This window comes from Rhamphochromis sp. 'chilingali', assembly GCF_963969265.1.
Source record: "Rhamphochromis sp. 'chilingali' genome assembly, chromosome: 14".
Taxonomy (NCBI): Eukaryota; Metazoa; Chordata; class Actinopteri; order Cichliformes; family Cichlidae; genus Rhamphochromis; species Rhamphochromis sp. 'chilingali'.
The window spans coordinates 8075794-8097603 of record NC_137941.1 but is presented as its reverse complement, the minus strand read 5'-3'; the positions used below and the strand labels follow the sequence as shown (position 1 = coordinate 8097603).

Here is a 21810-nt window from a genome sequence, read left to right as displayed (position 1 = left end):
CTTGTAGATCTTTAGGAACAGCAGGAGTGACAGGTTTTTATCCTGCAGAAATTTCAGTTCATCTGTCTTTCTGGGACGTTTGGGTTGATCAACCTGCAGCCGGGTGCTTTTTTGCACTAACAAAAAGAATGATATGAGCAAAACACACTAATCTGTTAGAGGTTTAATTTGCTGCAAATACAAGAAAGAAAGGACAATTGATAGCCGATACAGGGATTAAATGTGAACATTTACAAAAATATCTTTAAACAAAGTTTCAGCATGAAAACTGATAAAAGACGTCTGAGGGAGAAGGGTTAGTCCGACTGCTCTGAAGCAGGAAGTTCATGGGATTAAAGTAGGAGGGGGAGGATCCAAGGCTCAGCGGGAGAACTGCCTTCGGTCGCTCTTTCCTTTGTTCACGTGTTTGAAAATTTTCGATTTCTGCACGTTTTTGGACTTCTGGTATCCAAAACCACCGCCGCCACCTCGCTTCTGCAGCTTGGCTCCTTTACTGCTGTGCACGTCTGAAGAGAAACATTTAATTAAGGAGAACATCTTTCTTTTTAAAAATGATCCTCTCTATTGGAGAGCTACAACCTTTTACATGAACGTGCAATTCTGTAACATTCAGATGTTTTCAAGCATAATGAATAAAAACAAGCAGCAAAGGATACTGAGATCAACATATGGAGGAACTTTGAATCCAAATGAGAGCGCCACCATGGGGAGGTTCAGGGTGTTGATGTTGTAGATCTGTTTGAGCGAGTGGGAATCGTAAGCCCTCACGTAGGACTTGTAGGCCTCCTGGGCAGACTTGTGGAGGTAGTAGTTCTTTTCGATAAGTTTCTCCAGCTGAGGGAGGACAGAGTTCAAGTCACAAAACTGCCTTTGCTATCTGAGGCATTGCTGAGTGTAAACCGCACATTAATTCTCACCTGAGACTGGATGTCGGAGATTTTACTCCAGGAAAATTCAAACTCACTCAGTGGGACCTAGATGAGATAAAGCAGATAATGCAGACTTTAAAGAAAACTAATCAACACAAAAAAGGGACAATCAGTGTCTATGAATATCTTTTCATTGGCATGTCCTATTTTTTCCATTAAAAACATTAAAACAGGAGGTCCCCAAATCAGAGCCCTGTGGGACACCACAGCACAGTGGGAGGATTTAGATACAAAACCTTCAACAGTGACTATAAAACTATATGTGATGTAAAATTTAAAGGCAAATCCTGCTTAAAAGTCTGTATGTGTTCGTACAACTGAAATGACCAGGCAGGTGGTCAGCTCACCTTGGCCTGTTTGAGGAACCGCAGGAAGCCGAGTTCTTCTGGCCGCAGGATGAGGAGGGCGTGGCCTCGACCATCGATGCCTCTGGCAGTCCGACCCACCCTGTGGATGTACTCCTGTGGGAGAAAAATCAACCTTAAGATTAGTCCTGTTCTGGGAATTTTTGATCAAACTCAATAATTTAACATGACAAACTAATGCTGCATATGCAATAAAAAAAACCCCAAAAACTTATTGACCTTGGGGTCATCTGGAGGGTCGTACTGCACGATCCAGTCCACCTCGGGGATGTCCAGCCCTCGAGCTGCCACGTCTGTGCACAGCAGGATGCCGGAGTCAGCGTTGCAGAACTGGAAGAAGGTGGTGGTACGTTTGGTCTGCTTTTGTTTGCCCTGCGAAATGATACAAAGCAAAGGAACGCTCAGAACAGCTGCAGCTGCAGGTCAACATCTGCTCACCGTCACCCTTCAAATATCAAAGGATAAAATAAAACAAAAGAAAAACCATTTGCTTCTAACATCAGCCAACTTATTTTTCACAGGTACAACCAAAGAACTTTAACTTTTAGAGGCTCAGTTTTTTTGACCACTTGTATATTTAGATAAGATTCATGTAAGCTGCGTCTGGAGAACTTACGTGGATGGCCATGACGGGCAGGTCGATGTAGTTGAGCAGTTCATAGTGGAATTTCACAGACATGCAGGAAGAGAAGAAGACCATCAGCTTCTTCTTGCGGTTCTTCTTCAGGAAGGTGAAAAGCAGCAGGAAGCGCTTCTCTGATGGACACACCACATAGCCCTGAAACAGGAGAGAGAGAGAGAGATCACTGCATCAGCAACGAGAAAGAAGACTGAGTTCTAGCTGTTTCTGTGATTTCAGACCATCTAGTAAAACTGATGTGATTCCATGAAATACTGAAAGGATTTCAGTAAAAAGGATGAAAGGGAAACTGGCTTCTTTGGATTTGGCCTGTATGCAACAGTTTATGACTGAGTACCTGCTCGAGGCCGTCAACTGTGGCCTTGTCTTTGTTGTCGTCCACCCCGACATACAAGGGCTCCTTTTTCAGGGAGATGCGAGCCAAGTCCTCCACCTTCCTTGTCTGAGTGGCTGAAAACAGCATCGTCTGCCTCCGCTCTGAGAAACATCAAAGAGAGAAAGTAAACAGAACAGGTGAGAGGGTTTAACAACATCTGGAGTTTTAAGGACTCTCTCAGGATATTTTACACTCAGGGTTAGGATTTGATCCAAGATCAGCTAATCCTGGTAACACTGGTCAGGTTTTTTCAGCTCTTCAAAGCCAATGACAGATGTTTGAGGGTTGTGACGATGTTCGGAATTTTTTTGCTGAATTAAAAATGAATTAAACTAAAAGCACGCGCTTAGGGCAGTGGAGAGCTCATTTACTGTTTCAGAGAAAGCCAAGGCACATCAAAGAAATGAGAATAAAACATTTACAATACAAGTCTTTATAAAACAGGAAGCTGCTTCATGTCACAGGTTAGTGGTCAGTTTTTTAAATACAAAAACAGGAAACCCCACATTTCTCTTTATTTACATGTGATTCACTTCCTCTTTTAGAGTCAGAGTAAAAAGAAGCAGCACCTCTCTCTCAAAACTACGATTGGTGTTACGCCAAAAGGTCACGATGACACATTATTGGCTCTACCTGAAACATTTTTTTTTAACTGGACTGATTCCACAGTGTTTGATGTCACTAAGGTCCATGATTTAAATACGTTTAGACTGAACAAAAATGCTCATGAGTTGGTTTTACTTTGCTGCTTTGGAAATCAAAACGCTTCTTCAAAGAACTAAAAGTTTTTTGTGCCAAATCATCAACTAAATCAATGTTCATAAATTTCTCACTATTGGGTTTATTGATACTTTCACTGATACATACTCGGCAGCAGTTTGATGATCTGCTTTAGCTCCTCCTCGAAGCCCACCTCCAGGATCCGGTCGGCCTCGTCGATAATCAGACACTGCAGGTTCTTGTACATGAAGCCGGACGTGTTCTGTAGATGTGGAACAAGCCACTCAGACGGTGTTCTTCTTAAAGTATTAAAAATGAGAATGAAGAACAGAGAACTTTGTTTCTGCTCACCTGCAGGTGGTCCAGCAGGCGTCCGGGTGTGGCTACCACGATGTTGACGCCGTTGGCGAGCTTCTGGGCCTCAGCTGAGCGGTTGCTCCCTCCCATGATCAGACCGTAAGTGTGCACGTGGTGCGTCATCAGCTCCTTCAGCACGCCGTAGGTCTGCATGGCCAGCTCGCGTGTAGGAGACAGGATGATGACGCCGGTGCCTGAGATGAAAGAGAGCAGTTACAGAGTTAGCGAGTGAGAAAGAGGAGGATGAAGCTAAGCAGGAGACGAGGAGACTCAGACGGCAGCTCACCATTCCTGGGCATGAACTTGAGTTTGTAGATGAGCTCGATGCACGGAATGAGGAAGGCCAGAGTTTTACCGCTGCCTGTCTTTGCCGCAGCCAGGACATCCCTGCAGAGTGGAGCAAACGATTTCATGTTATTCCGCCGCCTCGGCTGAGCAGCTCAGAGTCTAAGTGGACAATCAACCCACCTTCCCTCCAGCAGAGGGCGGATGCTTTTGTGCTGGATCTCGGTCATGTGCTCGAAGCCCATGCCCTTCACTCCCTTCAGCGTGTTCTCGCTAACTATACTGGCGAGAGAGGCAAAGGATGTGTCCTCGAACGCCCCTGAAACAGACGGAGAATTGTGGATTTTTCATATTACATCATGGTTTGATTATGCACAGGTTTATAGTGCTTCTGCCATGAATGTATTTAGTACAATACTTGAATGTCATCATAAAAAGACATAAGATAAAAGCAGTTGTGAGGTTTTGCTGACTGACCAGACTAGAAACAGTCTCAAAGATCAACTTCTTCCAGTGATCCAGGAGCAATTTGGTGACATTCTGTGCAATTTCCAGCATTACGGTGCCCCATGTCACAAGGCAAAGTGACTCAGAGGTCATTAGATTAACATAGTCTGATCCAGAATCTACGCTCAGTCCTTAAAAAACAGATGGACATGCAGAACAAGGCAGGAGTGGATCTCCACCAGGAGCTGATCTGTTTATTTACAAATACACAATGTTTGCCGCCTAATGATTTAAATTGTTTCCCAACAAGTTAAAGCTGTTTTACCCTGTACGAATGAAAGACCTTGCAGATTTTTTTTTTATTATCATTTAATAATTAATATCTCTATTATTATCCTTGGGCAAGATACTAACCCCATGTTTGCCTACTGGTGGTGGTCAGAGGGCCCGGTGGCGCCAGTGTCCGGCAGCCTCGCCTCTGTCAGTGCGCCCCAGGGCAGCTGTGGCTACAATGTAGCTTGCCATTGCCAGTGTGTGAATGTGTGTGTGAATGGGTGAATGACTGAATGTAGTGTAAAGCGCTTTGGGGTCCTTAGGGACTGAGTAAAGCGCTATACAAATGCAGGCCATTTACTATTCACTTGAAACTGACCAAAGAAAAAATTATTTTCTCTTCTGTTTGTGTTCTTCTATAAATCTTGAAGCTTTTGACTGGTCAGAATTAAGATTTTAGTTTCTTATAAATACTGTTTATTTTATTTGAAAACACATTTACAGTACATTTATCATTTTCCAGTAGAAAATAAATAATATTCAAGTCAAGAGTAACCTCAACTTCACTTGGGAGCAAAAAGGAATCTTTAAGCTTGACAGTGGTTTTAGTGATTTGAATTATTATATTATTATATTATAATATTGTGATATAGTTATTGACTAAGATGTAAAAATTGTGATACAATTTTTCTTCCATATCAGCAAGCCCAAGCTGAACAGGTGTAAGGAAGTGTCCAGTGTGTATTATAAACAGAGCAGAGATACGGTTTGATTCAGCGTGTCCTTACAGTCGTTCCTGTCAGAGGCGTCACTAAAGACGCCGCCCACAAAGACCACCGTAAGAGTTTCTGTATGCCTCAGCTGACACCCGGCTCATGATGGAAGCAGCGACCGGGCAACACATGAAGGCAGCACGGCAGAGCCGGCCTCTCCTGTTAACCGCCTCATATGCAATTAACCTGATTCACTCAGTACCTGTGAGTCCACACGGCAGCTCAGGCTCATCTTCCTCCTCTTCTTGTGGTTTGTCAGCAGCTGCATCTCCATTGTCATCTGCTACTTCTTCCTCCGTGTCCTCCTCCCCATTTTCTTCTTCTTTTGCAGTTTTGCTCTTTTTCACGGCTTCAATCAGAACACGGACATTAACCGAAGCACCAACAAAGCAAACTTGAGTGTGTTACCCGTATAAAGGGCTCTGTTTTTACCTGGAGGTTCAGCACCCTCAGCCAGCTGCTTCCTTTTCGCTTTCTTCTTCATCTGAGTTTCCTCTGTGCTGGTCCCTTCCACTGGTCCCTCTTCCTCCTCCTGATTCTTCTTCTTCTTCTGTTTCTTCTTTAGCTCTCTGGGTACCTCCTCCTGGAGGCCGTTTGAGCTCACCGTCAGACTCACTGGAAGTATGATCAAAGTTTGTTGCTAATAAACCCCAAAGGAAAACTCTGGAAGCCTGGTTAGCACAGTGCTAGCTAAATTGTTTTGTATACTAATCTTTTGAGCTAGTATGCGGCGAAATGCGCATGCAGTTGTGTAGCAGAGAAAATATACCTGCATGCGCAGCTACAGTGAACCCAAACTCAGATTTAAACCTTAGAAGAGTAAAAAAAGTTAGAAACGGACCAGGGAAGAGCGCTACCTGTTAGCTTAGCCTGCGACATCAGCGTTTACCTAGCCATCAAACACTCACCATCTTCTCCTTCTTCTCCATCTTCTCCTGTTACTTCGTCTTCCCGCTTCTTCTTCTGCAATTTGCGCTCTCTGTCCTTCTCGTTTCGCTTCTGGATCTTCTTTCGGAGAAGCTTCATCTGGAGGTCCGCCATGGTTACCGAGAACACGGCGCACACGTGTGTATGTGAATGACGCTCAGGACCCCTCAGTGGAACAGAGACAGATAGCGGCCCGCAGCGCCTGACTGAAAATCAAAAAGGACCCCGTGTGCTGTGAAAACAACCAAGATAATGCCTAAAAGAAAAGACACCTGAACACGGGAAAAATAATGAAATAAAGATAATCAACACTGAAGTGTGGAGTAATAATCATTAAATAATATGAAACATTTAAGGCACTACAGTTAGGGTACTAAAACACATTATCAGCAAGCTTTACTTATAAATCACCAAAAACTTTTTTCCCCGTTTTCTCAGTTTTTTTTTTGTTTTTACAATTTTTAATTGATTTTATTATTTATTTTTAAATAAACAAATAAGATATATTCTTTTGTGGCAGGAAGTTTGCATACATTGATGGAAATGAATGTATGCACAAATGACTGAAGACGCTATTAAGAAAAAATAAATAAATACATTTTAAAAATTAAATTTCTTTAATGTTAATTTTGCAGGGTGGAAATGCTGGAATAATAAATTAGTCTTGAAATACTGTTTTAGGATTAAGGTAGAAATTTGCCTTTTTAAAAAGTATAAGCATAAATTTGGGGTTTAATTTGCAGTCCTGTTAGTTCAGGAGGAGCTGTGACTTACAGATCCTTTCCAAATAATTAGGATATCATGGAAGAGTTTGGTTATTTCCATAATTCTATTCAAAACAATAAACTTTCATAGATTATAGATTCAGGGCCCACAACTTAAACGATTTCAAGTGCTTATTTGTACATAATTTGGGCTTCCAGCTCATAAAACCCACAAAAACAGGATTTCAAAAAATTAGAATACTGTGAAGACATCAGCCCAAATTTTACAGGGCATGAATGTTTTAAACGGAGTTTCACACATAACTCATCTACTAACCTGAAAGCACCTGCACAGGTTTCCCCAGGTGTCATTAAATCGCTTCACTCAGTCACTTTTTTTTTTCCTGCAAAAAATGAGACGTTAATGGTGAGGTCTTCACAGCATTCAAATTTTTTGAAATCCTGTTTTTGTGGGTTTTATGAGCTGGAAGCCCAAATTATGTACAAATAAACACTACTTGAAGTACTTGAAATCATTTAAGTTGTGGGCTCTGAATCTATAATCTATGAAAGTTTAATGTTTTGAATAGAATTATGGAAATAAACTTTTCCATGATATTTGAATTTTTGGGAAAGGGTCTGTGGTGGGTTTCCATGCTTCCATCTGCAGGACAGGGGGGGAAACTGCAAATATTTCCTCATAAATCCATCACAGCTGTGTTTAGAGCTGGACAGGTTACTAATCCATAAAGAAAAGGGCCAACAAGGCTGAAAACAAGAGATTCTTTATTCACAACAGAAAATCCAAACAAGATTCAGACAAGTTTTTTTTCTTCTTTTAGCTGGGTAACAAAGAGAGCTGCCTTGTGTTTAAAGCTAATTTCTTCATCTTATTCAGTTTTCTGAATGAAGACCATCCAAAAGTTCAACTACAGGCTTATAAACATTTACTTTGCAAAGGCAGAGATGTGTCTTTAGTTTAAATTCTAGCTATGGTGGCCCTGAGGTGAAAGATCCAAAAATAAAAGAAAAACTAGAAAAAAAATGACAGCCTTCTCTTCCATCCCTCCAAACCCTGCTCATCTTGCCCCGACAGACTCTCAAGTCAGTCCATGGCTAAAGGCTCATCTTCAATCTTTACTAAATCTGGCTCCCCATCTTTTTTAATCTCAAACACCTGAAGAATAACCTGAGGCCCGTTTGCGCTCAACCCCTCTGCTGACTGCCCTGGATCGACAGGTGGTGCTAACTGACTCCTGGACACCCTCCTATTCTCCTCCCGCCTCTGCGACCTGCTTCCAGTCCTATGCCCTTTGTTCCTCCTCTTCCTCAGAAGCCTCTGGCTCCAGGAGATGTTTGAATACAGCTGCAGAGGATTGCAGCAGCTTTGCGTGCCATTCCCAGTCACTGAGGATGGCGCTTGAACACACCGCCTCCGCATGTCCTCCTCCACCGCTTTGAACACCAGGTCTGTGATGTCTCTGCGGAGCCTCATAAGCAGCACAGGGTCTTCAACCTGCCGCATGTCAGCCAGCATGACCTCAGCAAACTGGTTGAGGACGTCGTGTTTGGGTGCCGTTTTAACAGGTTGATTGTCTTCATCGCGATGATGCGGACAACTCAGAGACACGACCTCTGTGACCCGAGGCTGTGGACACTGAAGTGGGGCGAAGCTCGGGGCAGAGTCCATAGACTGGGGCTCATCCAAGTCTTGGCCACCTCCATCTGCATCCAGCTGGCTGCTTACTGAGCTGCCCATCTCCTGATCAATGTTCCCCTCAGTCTTCAACTCCTCTTCATCCTTCTCATTATGATCCACAAAGTTGTCCGCCTGCAAACAAAACAAACAAACAAAAAAAAACATGCAGTTTAGAGGATTTATAGATATATAGATAAAGCTACCCTGTGATGATGACAGCGTCAGTCGCTATGGAGCAGGCTATCAGTCCGAGCTGTCCAGCTGTATCCTCCTTTTATGCTGTTCAATAGGCTACTGAAGTTTAAACTTTTTAAAATTATGCAAAATTGCAAAACTCTTAGCTATGTCTCTAATAAAACCTCTGTAACTTTGCTCTGTTTCACTTCAGCAGCATCAGGCAATGTTCATATGTTGATTAATGGTTTTCTTTCGTTTTTGATCTACTGCACACAGAATATTTTTATAAAATCCCAGGCCAGGAAAGTCGCCTTCACGTTTTTCTGTGTTTTATCCTCAGTTACTTTGACACAAAGGCATCTTCTATGATGCTTACACCTTTGATAAAGTCTCGCAAGTGTCATATTTCTTTTTACAGAAATAAAAATATGGAAATGTACAGATGCATGATCTGAATTGTAATATTTCTGACTGGGGCAAAATTTCCCCCGATTCCTCGATTCGAGACCTTGTGAATCGGATTGATTCTAGAAATCAGTGACGACACCCAGCACCATTGATTACCTCTAACTGAGACTTGTGTGAAAACCTCTGCACAAAGTTTCATGATTCAAAGCCGTGTATACTTGCTAGCATCTGCCTACTGGGAACGAACCCTCCTGGGTAGCGTTCTTCTGCCAGATTTGTTGAAAAGAATTTCCTCTTCCTACCTGCAAGCAGCCTTTCAGAAAATGAGTCGTTTGAGAGAAGAAGAACAAGCTGCAAAATTGTTTTTATATCTGACCCTGAAAAACTAGTTCAATTATTTAATTCTTACAGGCATTACTATTTTGACTCATTATTATCAGGATGTCCTCAAAACTCCTTGAATTTAATCATTAATTATTATTAATATCTGGCGCTCTTTCACAGTGCGTCTTTTGTCCTGTCTCCTTCTCCTCAGCCAGCTCCCTCTCCCCTCCCTTAGCCTAGTTCTTCCAGTTAAAAAGGACAATTTCCTCCCCACTGTCACCAAGTGCTTGCTCATAGAGGGTAGTCTGAATCTTGTTGTTTCTTTCTAATATTAAAAGAAATAAAATGGCTTTGCAAACACATCAGACCCAGAACAACTTAAGTACTTATTTTGAATTGAATATTTGCGCTCCACCATCTGAGAAACTATCCGGTTTCGATGTTCATTTGCTGTTCAATGCAGCGGGAGGTCGTCTGCTGCATTTATCAGTTTTGCTGTTGACTATGTTTCAGTTAAAGTCCTTAAAACTATATTAAAACATTTAAAGGCAAAAATGTAAAATGCTAAAAAAATGCTTGATCATTCTCATGAAGTCTTCCAAAAATTTCACATTAGACACAGCCCTCTGAGTTATTCTAAATATAAAGGACTTGCTGCTGCAACTTTAACGTCTCCCCCCCCCAATTTTCTCACCGATTGATGTTGTTATTTCTTTAAACTGTGATAAGGACCTTTAATATTTAGGAAATGTATTTTTCTCTTTGCAGACTTACCAGAGATGAATATCCTTTCCTGCGAACTATGTAAGGCCTCAAGAAACAGAGTTTCTCCCTCAGCTTCTCCTGCTCTCCAGCGCACAGCTTCTCCTGCTCTCCAGCGCACAGCTTCTCCTGCTCTCCAGCGCACAGCTTCTCCTGCTCTCCAGCGCACAGCTTCTCCTGCTCTCCAGCGCTCAGCTTCTCCTGCTCTCCAGCGCTCAGCTTCTCCTGCTCTCCAGCGCTCAGCTTCTCCTGCTCTCCAGCGCTCAGCTTCTCCTGCTCTCCAGCGCTCAGCTTCTCCTGCTCTCCAGCGCTCAGCTTCTCCTGCTCTCCAGCGCTCAGCTTCTCCTGCTCTCCAGCGCTCAGCTTCTCCTGCTCTCCAGCGCTCAGCTTCTCCGGGTGATACAGCACCCTCCCGTACTGTGTCCGCAGAGACCTGGTCCTCCTCTCCACATCAGACACTGGAGAAAACATGAGACACATGCAGTCGTGAGAGTGCCTAACGGTGCATACTTGTTATGGTAAATAAGAATAACTTTATTTATCCCGAGGGAAATTCTTTTGTCATGTACATGCTCAAAGTAGCAGGAGAGCCAGAGGAACAGATAAATAAGATATACACAATAAGAATAGTAGTGCAAATGCGATAAATGCGATTCTTCTTACTGAATCGAGTTTGAATGAGTCACTCACCAAGATGAATCGGATTTTTTGAGTCAGTTGCCTAGAGAGTGCAAAAGTTTTTACATTTTCACTCAAACTTAATTTGTTTCTCTTTTCATATATATCCATAAGCAACTATTTTTATAAAGCATTAAAAAAAATTAAGATTTCTAAAGGGAACATGTATTTTTATATTATTAGTATTTTCCTCAGATGTGTCAAATATATATTTTCTCATCTAAATGTCCACAGAGCTGTGAGCCAGGGGGCGGTAATGCGCCTTAACATTGGTGGCCAACCAAGAAGAAGAAGCTGTGAGCCACAAGGGAGAGGGTGAGTGAATGGCTGTGTCCCAATTAAGGGACCGCACGCTTGAAGTACGCATTTTGAGTGCGATTATGTCACCGCCACGCGACGACGGCTGTCCCAATTTGAAGTGTACTTCAAATGCATACTCCAAATGCACCATCGATTTCCCCAAATATCAAGCGTGGTCCGGTGCACGCTTCGTGGTCCCATATATCCCACAATTCATAGCACGGCGGTGGGTAGGGCTGCTCAATTAATCGAATTTTAATCACGATTACGATCTGGGCTTTCAACGATCATTAAAAATGACTGAGCCGATTATTAGCCCCTCCCTCATTTATCCGCGACACCTTAAAGGCCGGTCCGTGAAAATATTGTCGGGCATAAACCGGTCCGTGGCGCAAAAAAGGTTGGAGACCGCTGATTAAGAGGACCCGAGGGAAGCTCGGAAAGCTAAGCAGAAGTTATTTGGAGAGGAGAGTGACTGCCGTTGGTTGAAAAGAGAGTTTAAAAAAAAAAAAAACTTCAGTGGTGTTGCACACTATTTTATATTATTTTTTAAAGTCATTGTTAACCCTTTAAATCCGGTCAGAGCAGCACGCTCCGTTTTGTGTAACTACTTTTAAATCCCTGTAGAATCTGAACCACGTAAGCTAGCGCAATAATTTGTTTTGCATATGAAACCGGAGGAGTTGTACTTACAACTTATGCCATCAGCTTGTCCTCGGTCACGGTTTCCTTCCACATATAGCTTTGCAAAAATTGCATAAAAAGCGCTTGCAGGAACAAAAACATAATATTCCAGAAACACGCTTTGCCGATCCGATCAGCTGTTCATAACACTTCCCACAGTGAAACAGACGTCAGCGCAAACTGTCTCATGTCCGCCATTTCCTGGCCGAAACCGGAAGTGACGTCATTTTCGCGGAAATGTAGTTTTTTACTTGTAGACCTTAAAAACCTCTACTGGTCATGTTTGACTTTTCTGAATAGTTTCTGGGATGCTTAGAACTCGAATTGCACTGCTGGAAATAGTTTATTTTGATGCACCTGCTGTTTTCTTTGCAAATTTGCATCATAGGATTGTTTTTTTTTTGTTTTACCTGCAGTGTATATAAAAATTGGTGTATCTCCAAAATAAAACTATGAAGACACTCAAAATAAATTTCCTGTTGTTGTAAACTATTTTTTGCAACTTTTTTGTATTTAAAGTTTTGAAGGATAAGCCTCTTAAATTTCTCCAAGTAGAAATATATGTAAAAAAACAAAACAAAAACGATTTTCAATTTTTTTGTAGTTTATTGCACTTTTTTGCAATTAATGTAGTTACTATGGACTTAATGCATACATATTATTAAAATATGGGCTATAACAGTTATTTAGCAACTTGAAATGCTCCCACAAATGGCACTACAACATGTAAAAAAATAATATAAGCTCTGGCGGACTTGGTTCTATAGTAGGTCTTAAAGGGTTAAATAAATATCGTCAAATAATCGCGATCTCAATTTCAGTGAAAATAATCGTGATTATCATTTTTGCCATAATCGAGCAGCCCTAGCGGTGGGTGTGGATAATTTTGCCGCAAAATACGGCAGAAGGGAGCGGCCGAAGAGTGAACTGTCAAAAGTAAGTACAGAATATCATGTCACTTATATATGTGCAAATGTTTAATAATGAAGAACATTAAAACATTACTGTTGGCCACAGGTCGGCAAAGTTATGTGACATTAGTGATGTTTGTACTTTCAGCGTTTACTTGGTTTTAAAGCCTCTACACACACACACATACATACACACATATAGTTGACCTTAATCTTACAGAGAATGTGATGATTTTATGGATAATTAAAGTCAGTCATGTATCCACAAACACAACAAGCTGAAAGTCCGTGATGCTGCTCGGTTTGCAGTCCTGAATATCACAGCACAAGCAGGATTCACCGCACTGTTAATGTTAGCTATGTTATATTGCTGCCTCTGTTCGGTGGTGTCGAGCCAAACGGACTTTAACGTGTGTTTGAACGAGCTGACGGTTTACTCGTTAAGCACATCATCTGTGAGGCTTTGCACCCCTGATGATCCACCAGGATAAACTCAGCAGTGTGTGAGGAAGAGGAGGAGGAAGAGCCAGCAGCAGCTGACAGACGGAGAGAATAGACCGACTGAAACAAGTTTAATATTCAGAAGCCTAAAGTATGTATCAGCAGCAGAATGGACCTAAAAATAAATGTTTGTTTCAGTTCTATGAAGCTTTGAGTATTTTGGATTAGTAGCACTGCTGTGTTTGTTGCATCATATTGTTGTAATTGTTTATATGCTTTATATATTCTGAGGTAAGTTGATCTATAGTGTTACATCATATTCTATATGGATGTTATGTGTTTGTATACTTTCTGCCCAGTTTGACCCATTTAGCAGAAGTCAGCCTGTTTAAGGCTCTGATATCTATTCTGTATGACTTAAAGCAGTTATGACGAGGTGTGATTTTCTCACCCAATAAAGGAATATTTAATATATCAGTCTACGCTTCATTCTATCAGAAACAGTTTTCACAGCTTGTACATTTTCCTTTTTACACATATATGTGAGCATTGAGCCAAATGTAATAATGCCAACATATTAAATGAACAATATTTGTCTCTTATGTATAACACATCTATATATACACTGTCAAAGATACTTGTCTTTGAGTGAAGATTTAAGGTGATAGGAAATATAAATAACTGCAACTTGAATCTTTGACCCAGAGTTCAAGCTCACTGCTGTAATATATCCTGTATATTTTATTTTTACATTACCACAGTGAGATGACTTTAGTCTCATGACCAACATTAGCTAATTGTTATTTACTAACTAATCTTGAAATGACTGTTCAGTACAGAAATGAAACCCAACTATCATGTTTTACAGTCCTGTGGTCTTAGCCTCAGATATTCAACTAATCAAAGTGATGTCATGACAAAAATGAATGACCAACAAAACATTTTTTCTCCTTCATTTAGGACACACAATGCTGTATGTAACGTTTCTCGCAGTTAGTATCATGGTTGCTAGGCAACCTGAGCAGCGCAAAGAGGGCTAGACCGGCCCATTTCACAGGCCTCTCACTTCCGCACTTCTCCTACTTATAGTGTGCATGCTTCAAGCATGCAGACCCTGAATTGGGACACAGCCATCGATTTGTTCATGCTAAGATTCAGCACAGGAAAGGGGGGGGGCCTGAGTGACTCAAATGTTCTGTTAGCATGTTAGCAGAGCGATGCTTCTACTCAGAGTTTGTTCTTACAATTCAGAGCAGAAATGTTTTTGTTAAGAAACTGGCAGTTGTTTCCCCCCCGCAATTTTTATTATAAGCTAGATATATTTGTACTAATGAAATTAGTTTGCTAACAGCAACAGGGATGAGTCAGTGAATGAGCCAGTTGGGTTTGTGAATCATGATTCACGAGTCAGTAAAGTGCTTCTCGAGTATTGAACGATTCGTTCATGATTCGCACATCACTAGAGCACACACACCGAACGCGACAGAAGCATCAGAATCAGAATACTTTATTGATCCCTGGGGGAAATTATTTATATATACCTATATGAGAACATGCATAAATTAACTGCCTACATTAATTCATTGTAAACATACCTTCTGACTGGGACTTCGCTGCTGCCTCTTCGGGCTGTCTCTGGTCCTCGGGAAGGATGTTCTCCAGGGTCCGCACCATATTGCAGCTAGTCTCCCGCGGGGTGAGGAAGGGGTCCAGAAACCCCATGACCGTGTAGAACCTCCATTTCCTCCCCTTTACTGCTGCAGACCCACTACTCTTCTCCTTAACTACCCTCTTCTCCTTGGAGTATGTGTCCCTGAGGCTCTTCCACTTTCTCCTGCAGATGTCCTCTGAATAAACACATTCTCTTGTTAGCGGAAAGGTATTTGTACATCAGTGGGAAATAGTGGGACAGTAGGCGGGCTTGCTAGCTTTGACGCGGCTTCCCCGGGTCAGTGAAAAAATTTAAAAAGAGAAATTAATGAACTTACCAGGTTGCCCTATATCTTTACATATCTTTCTCCAAGCTAGGTCCTTTTTATTCCTGTCTCGGTAGAAAGCACAGTTGATGTCATACAGCTCTGGGTGGCTGGCTACTGCCTTGATGAGCCTTTCCCACATATTGAATGAAGAACAAATGACTTTGGCTGGACCTGCCCCTTTGAACTAGGCCAGAGCGTCGCGTCACCAGGTTCCTGATTGGTTGTCGTGGCGCGACTTGAAGCTGGGGTCCGGTTTTTTCCAACTTGAGCGGCAGATGCGATAAGCACGAATGCATAAAATGCAGCGTGTATTTTATTTTGCGTCAGTCGCGATACTTGGTCGCGCGAATCAGGCAGAAAGCGATTTCGCAATGCAAATCTACTTGTGAAGTTTAGCGGGACCCCCAGTCGCGCTCCTCGCGCTCCTCCAGTTACTTCTTCTTTTTCTGTATAGGGTTTATTGGCGGTTGGCAAACAGCAAAACGGTGCATTACCACCACCAACTGGTGTGGAGTGTCCTCAGTTGACTTTACATGTAAACCAGAAGCTCTTCTTCTTCTTCTTGACGGAGGCTCGCGAGATGGCGGACTGAGCAGTGGCATCTGTCTGAACCAGTGAGTGTTTTCTACAGTCAATGGTAGAAACCCAGGTACGGGCTGACATCTGACTAAAAAAGGAATACACAGTGGAACATTTCGGATGATGGGACTTTTACCTCAAGACTTTCCTACTCCACCTCCTAAACCTGTTCTTTAAAGCTGTTCATGTGTTCCGTGTTCCAATTGAAAACTAACATTTCTTTTTTTCCCTTTAACACAAGGGAACTTAAAGACTCAATTAAGCATAAAGCTGTTTTCTGTTCTGCAAGGGGCGACAGGCAAATTGTTTTTTTTTCCTCCAGGAAACTCATTCTGAGGAATCTGATGTGAAGTTTTGGTCACAACAATGGGGAGATAAAAAAAAATTTTAATCATGGTACAAACAGGTCTGCTGGGGTTGTTTCAACAGATGTCCTGGTAGGTTTTTGTGCAATATGGCAGACAAAGATGGACATTGGGTTGCCTGTGTGTTAAATACTGATAATACTCTGATTATTTTGATCAATGTTTATGGATTCAACAATGATCAAGAGAATAAGAACCTTTTGTATCAAATTTCTACAGTTATAAAGGAACTTAATACCAAATTCCCCACTGATTATATTGTAGTTGGAGGTGATTTCAATGTGACTCCCGAATGAATGGTTGGATAGATGGCCTTCAAAATTTTCAAGAGAACATAAAAACCCAATATTTGAAATTTTCGCTAATGATACTAAATTAATAGATGTATGGAGATACTTAAACAAAGATGTCAAACAATTCACCTGGCACAAACCTAATGGTCAAAGCAGGTCACGTATTGATTATTGGTTGGTATCCAACTCAATTTTACAATAGGTTAAGGAAACAGTTATCTCTAATGGCCCCATAAGTGACCATTGCACCATTATGCTAAGATCATAAAGCAAAGACCAAAACAACACATTTAAGGATTATTGGAAATTTAAGTCTCAGATGCTGAGAAATGAGGAGTATTGTAATTCTATTAAAAAATAATAATTTTAGATATCCAGAATGACGAAGCCATCAATACACCGATACTCAAATGGGAATATCTTAAATTTAGAATCAGAAAAACCTCAGTCACATTCGGTAAAAAGTTAAACAGACAAAGGAAAGAAGGAAAGAACTTATGAATCTTTATGGCAAATTGAACTGGACTGAGGAAAAAAAAGGAAAAATTAACAACTTACAATCTAAATTGGACAAAATATACCTTCATAGAGCCAACGGCACTTATTTGCGATCCAAAGCCAAGTGGATAGAAGAGGGTGAAAAGAACACTGCCTATTTTTGCAATCTAGAAAAACGTAAACAAGAATATAATTCAGTATGTAACCTAATAATCAACGGAGAGGAATGTACAGACCCTAAAAGCATTTCAAATGAAGTATTTACTTTTTACAGTAACCTTTATAAGTCTTCATACTCAGAACAAATTATCACCTCCTTCTTTGACAAAATCAGTATTTGGATTTCAGTAATTGATGATAATTTTAGAGAAATTTGTGATGAAGACCTAACTATAGAAGAATTTGATTTTGCTATCAAGAGCTTGGCATCTGATCGCTCACTGGGACCAGATGGAATAACAACTAATTTCTATAAGCACTTTTGGGAAGATTTAAAATTACTATTATTCAGTGTGTATTAATCAAAAGGAGCTTATGACAACAATGAAAGAAGGAGTTATAAAATTAATTCCAAAACCAGGAAAAGATAAGAAAAAACTAAGTAATCTAAGACCTATAACACTCTTAAATAGGGACTACAAAAGTTTTAGCAACCAGACTAAAAACGGGTATTTCTGAAATAATTAGCCCAACACAATCAGGATTTCTCAAAGGACAGTTGATCCAAAATAATATCCGCTTGGTTTCGGACCTTATCGATTACAATTACCTAATTGAGGATGATGATTTTATGTTGTTCTTGGACTTCCATAAAGCATTTGATTCTATCGAACACACTTTTATTATTAAGACATTTAACCATTTTGGGTTTGGAGATGCATTTCTGCATATGATCACTATGTTATACACTGATATTAATAGTTGTGTTTCTCTTCCAGAAGGCACATGTTCCAGGTTCAGGGTGGAGAGAAGTATCAGGCAGGGCTGCAGCATCTCACCTCTTTTATTCATTGTAGCCACTGAACTACTTGCTATTACTGTCATAAACTCAAACATCAAAGGATTAGACATAAATAACCACAAATTAATAATAAGTCAGCTTTCAGATGATACAACAATATTTCTAAAAAATAAAGAACAAATTCCATTGGCCTTAGATACAATAAAGATCTTTTCTGATGCTTCTGGACTACGCCTGAACCTGGACAAATGTGAACTCATGAGTATCCACAATTGTTCTCACTCTTCTTTGTACGATATACCTGTCAAAAATGAAATCAAATATCTTGGAATTTGGTTAACTAAATGCATTGCTGATAGTGAAGAAAAGAATATTCAGAATACAATTGGCAAATGCAAAATAAACTCTAAACCATTGGCTACAGAGAGATTTAACGTTGTTCGGCAGGATAATGTTAACCAAGGTTGAATCTTTGTCCAGATTAATCTATCCAGCTTATTCCCTAGCCATCCCACCAAGGATTATAAAAGACATCAATAAGGTGAATTTTAATTTCATATAGAAAAATAAACATCACTATATAAGTAACAGGGACTTGATAAAAGACTATGAAGAGGGGGGTTTAAGAGCAATAGATTTTGAAATAATGAATGGCATGTTAAAGATTTATTGGCTTGATCTTTCTTAAAAAATGATAATGAGATCTGGTTCTTGATACCATCTCTTATTTTCAACAGAGTTGGGGGGATCCAATTCCTATTAGTATGCGATTTTGAAATTTCTAAACTGCCCATAAAACTCTCCAAATTTCATCACAAAGTTTTGTTAAATTGGAAATTAATGTTTAAACATAACTTTAGTCTGTCTGTGAAGGTTCTCAGTCATCCAGGTCATCGTAGTCAAAGGAGCTTGCAAAGAAAAGCGTCTGGACTTCTTTAAGTTGCTTGAAGACGTTTCACCTCTCATCCGAGAAGCTTCTTCAGTTCTAAGGTCAAATGGTGGAGAGTCCCAGATATAAACCTAGTGGGAGTAACCCCCCACAGAGGGACAAAAGGACCCCCTGATGATCCTCTAATCGCCTGAGCCAAGGTGGGAAACTGGGCGTGGGTCCCAATCAGCCAGAGTTTCGGGTGTGTTCATTGTGAAACCTGGCCCCACCTTATCATGCGAATTCCTGAGGTCAGATGGCCCAGGATGTGAGTGGGCGTTAAGGCGTCTGGGAAGGGATCTCAATAACTTTAGTCCCCACAACGGTCCATTGTGGAATAATAGGGTGATATTGAATCTGGGGAAATCTACGTTTGTGGAAGAATGGATGACAAAACAAATTTGGTCTGTGACACATATAATGGATGAAAATGGAGATATACTTGAATTAAACAGGTTTAATGAGAAATGTGACAGGAGTTGCTCGTTCGAGCTCTATAAAAAGGTTTCACAGAATATCCCAACAGACCTTGTCAATACGATAAAGAACAATTTTTCAAATACACCGACTCCAAATTTACATACAATTAAACTAGATGGTCTTGACTTGGTTAATGAAAAATGCAATAATCACTTTTTGAGGAGGTATTTGGTTAACACTTTATATCAAAGTAGGTCAAAACACTCACTCATCTTTAAAGATTATAACAAATCTGAGATCTCGTTGATGATATTAATATTTGAAATTTCCAATCCCCCCCAAACTTAAAGAAGTCAATTTTAAAAATACAAAAAATATTTACCCCTCCAATGAATTTATGAGAGAAAGATTTAAATTTGTGTCAGACAACTGTTATATTTGTAAAACAACTTTGGAAACAACAGAGCACATGTTTTATGGGTGTGTGACAGTCCAGAATTTATGGAAATCCCTCCATGTCCTAATATTGTCCCAGTATGGAAATAATGATTTTTGGTCTTTTCAAATAGTGATGTGTCGGTTGCGAACGAAACGGCTCTTAGAGCCAACTCTTTGAAGTGAACGACACCCTCTCTCTCGCACTTTTTCCGCTTCACTCTGCACGCGAGGGAAGGGGGGGAGGGGCGGTAGTTACACTCGCAGTAGCACAGGAACACAGCCGGAGGGAGAGACAGAGAAAGAGAGCCAGGGACAACAACGTCACATTAGAAAGGTATAGTAATCATCCACAACTATTTTCAGTTGCAGATGATAAAGGATTCAGAAAGTTTATTCATGCAGGTCCATATGACAGAGAATATGCATGTTCTTTTTGTTTTCATATTTTAATTTATATTTCATTGTGTTGTGGTTTGCAGTGTTTTGTGTTGTTTCCCTTTACATTTGTTTAAAAGAAAAAGTTGAAAATTTAATTAGTTAAAAGTTGAAATGTAAATAGTTGGTTTTTGTATTATATTATTTATTTATTACATTTTATGTGGAGTGAATAAATAAAAGTATATTTACGGTGACTCCTAGAGACAAAACACCTACAAACTCCAAAACACGTACAAAACACAACGGAAGTACTCCAGGATGCTAGGCGCAGTGTTGAGCTTTGTACATGATTTGTCTCTAGGGGCTAGGGCTGGGCTTTTCCTAATCAATGAATCTAGCGATTAACTCATTCACTGCCAGCCATTTTCAAATCAGGTAACTCCCCACTGCCAGGGTTTTTGAGCATTTTTACTCATTTTTGAAGAGCCACAGAAAACTGTGTGTTATGATCATATAAACGCTGAACCTACCAAAATGAAGAACAGACTCTCTTCTTTCATCCAAAAAAAAAGCTTGTTTCTACCATTTTCCATTCGTTAGTAATCAGCTGTAGAAGAGAGGTGGGTTCCACCAAAAATGCCTGTTTTGACCAAAAAAAGGGAGAAAACGAGCTTTTTGTGAAAAATACATTTCAAGCAGAAAAGTGCCTTTGACACTAATATTTCTTGCTTTGTGACACCTCTAACATATAAAATAGTTTTTCACTTCTATAAAACAGAAATAACACTGAGAAAGGTTATGTTTTATCAAAACAATTTATTTACAAATATATGAAAAAATAAAATTCACTGACAAGCTGCCTGAGGTTGTATTCTAGCCCCTCCCATTGAAAAACGAAATTGACGTCTATAGACGTCAATGGCAGTCAACGTAAGTTTTTCAATTGACGTCTATAGACGTCAATGGCAGTGAATGAGTTAATTTTTCAATCTGATTCTATTTTGATTTGATTCGATTAATTCCCCATTATTTGACTTGTATAGCAATTTCACATTTACTAATTTATATATCTCAATGAAAAGCACAGATTTCTTCATTTGAACACCTTTTAATAAAAAAATAGCAAAATAAAGTTGTAGTAGTAGTACAATCTTATATTACAGATAGCATTTAACAAGAAATGAAATGTGCAAACATATATACAATTAAGGAAAAGTTAACAAAACATTTAAAACATTTAATCCTTTGCAGAAGCTGCTCCTGGATGCCGTTGTTTGAGGTGCTGGTGCATAGCCGTCGTGCTTTTATGATAGGCCATTTCCACCTTACAAAGCCGGCAAACGACTGAATCACTTCCTTTTCTGTTAAAATATCCCCATAATGTAGAACTGTGTGTTCGGGTGGAGTGATTTAAGTCAACTGTGGCTGCCTCACTCATTTTGCCACTACTCACTGCCGCCATGTCTGTTTTGAAAGTGATGACGCATCGACGCACTTTTTTTTTTTACGAGGGGCCACTGTATATATTTATATGTAAACATAGATAAATAAAACCACGATGTTTTTTACATTAGTAATTCCTTTTGTGCATAATTTCATATTTTTATTGATAATAAATTAATTAAAGCAACAAAACAACCTGAAGAGCCGGTTAGGAGCCGAAAGATCCGGCTCTTTTTAGTGAGCCAAGCCAAAAGAGCCGGTTCTCTAAAAAGAGCCGGAAGCCAGAAGAGCCGAGAGAAACAAGCCAATTTATGCCATTTTATTTGCTTTATTACATTTGAAATAGAA

The 21810-nt window shown here is 40.2% G+C and overlaps 2 protein-coding genes across 2 annotated transcripts; both read right to left on the bottom strand.

Annotated features, from left to right (window-relative positions):
* Positions 1-148: 148 nt before the first annotated feature.
* ddx18 (DEAD (Asp-Glu-Ala-Asp) box polypeptide 18) lies at positions 149-6252 on the bottom strand. Its single transcript, XM_080903575.1, has 14 exons — positions 6074-6252; positions 5598-5780; positions 5368-5514; positions 3856-3991; positions 3674-3774; positions 3382-3581; positions 3178-3292; positions 2272-2411; positions 1911-2072; positions 1514-1666; positions 1277-1390; positions 918-974; positions 657-834; positions 149-506 (listed from the first exon to the last, which is right to left on the bottom strand). Exons 1-14 carry the CDS (start codon positions 6204-6206, stop codon positions 361-363), a joined length of 1965 nt encoding a protein of 654 aa, XP_080759701.1. The 5' UTR covers positions 6207-6252; the 3' UTR covers positions 149-360.
* A 1313-nt stretch (positions 6253-7565) lies between these two features.
* On the bottom strand, positions 7566-15679 carry LOC308410321 (uncharacterized protein). Its single transcript, XM_080903578.1, has 4 exons — positions 15169-15679; positions 14776-15027; positions 10179-10624; positions 7566-8627 (listed from the first exon to the last, which is right to left on the bottom strand). The coding sequence occupies exons 1-4, from the start codon at positions 15296-15298 to the stop codon at positions 7902-7904; spliced, it is 1554 nt and encodes a 517-aa protein (XP_080759704.1). The 5' UTR covers positions 15299-15679; the 3' UTR covers positions 7566-7901.
* Between the last annotated feature and the right edge of the window lie 6131 nt (positions 15680-21810).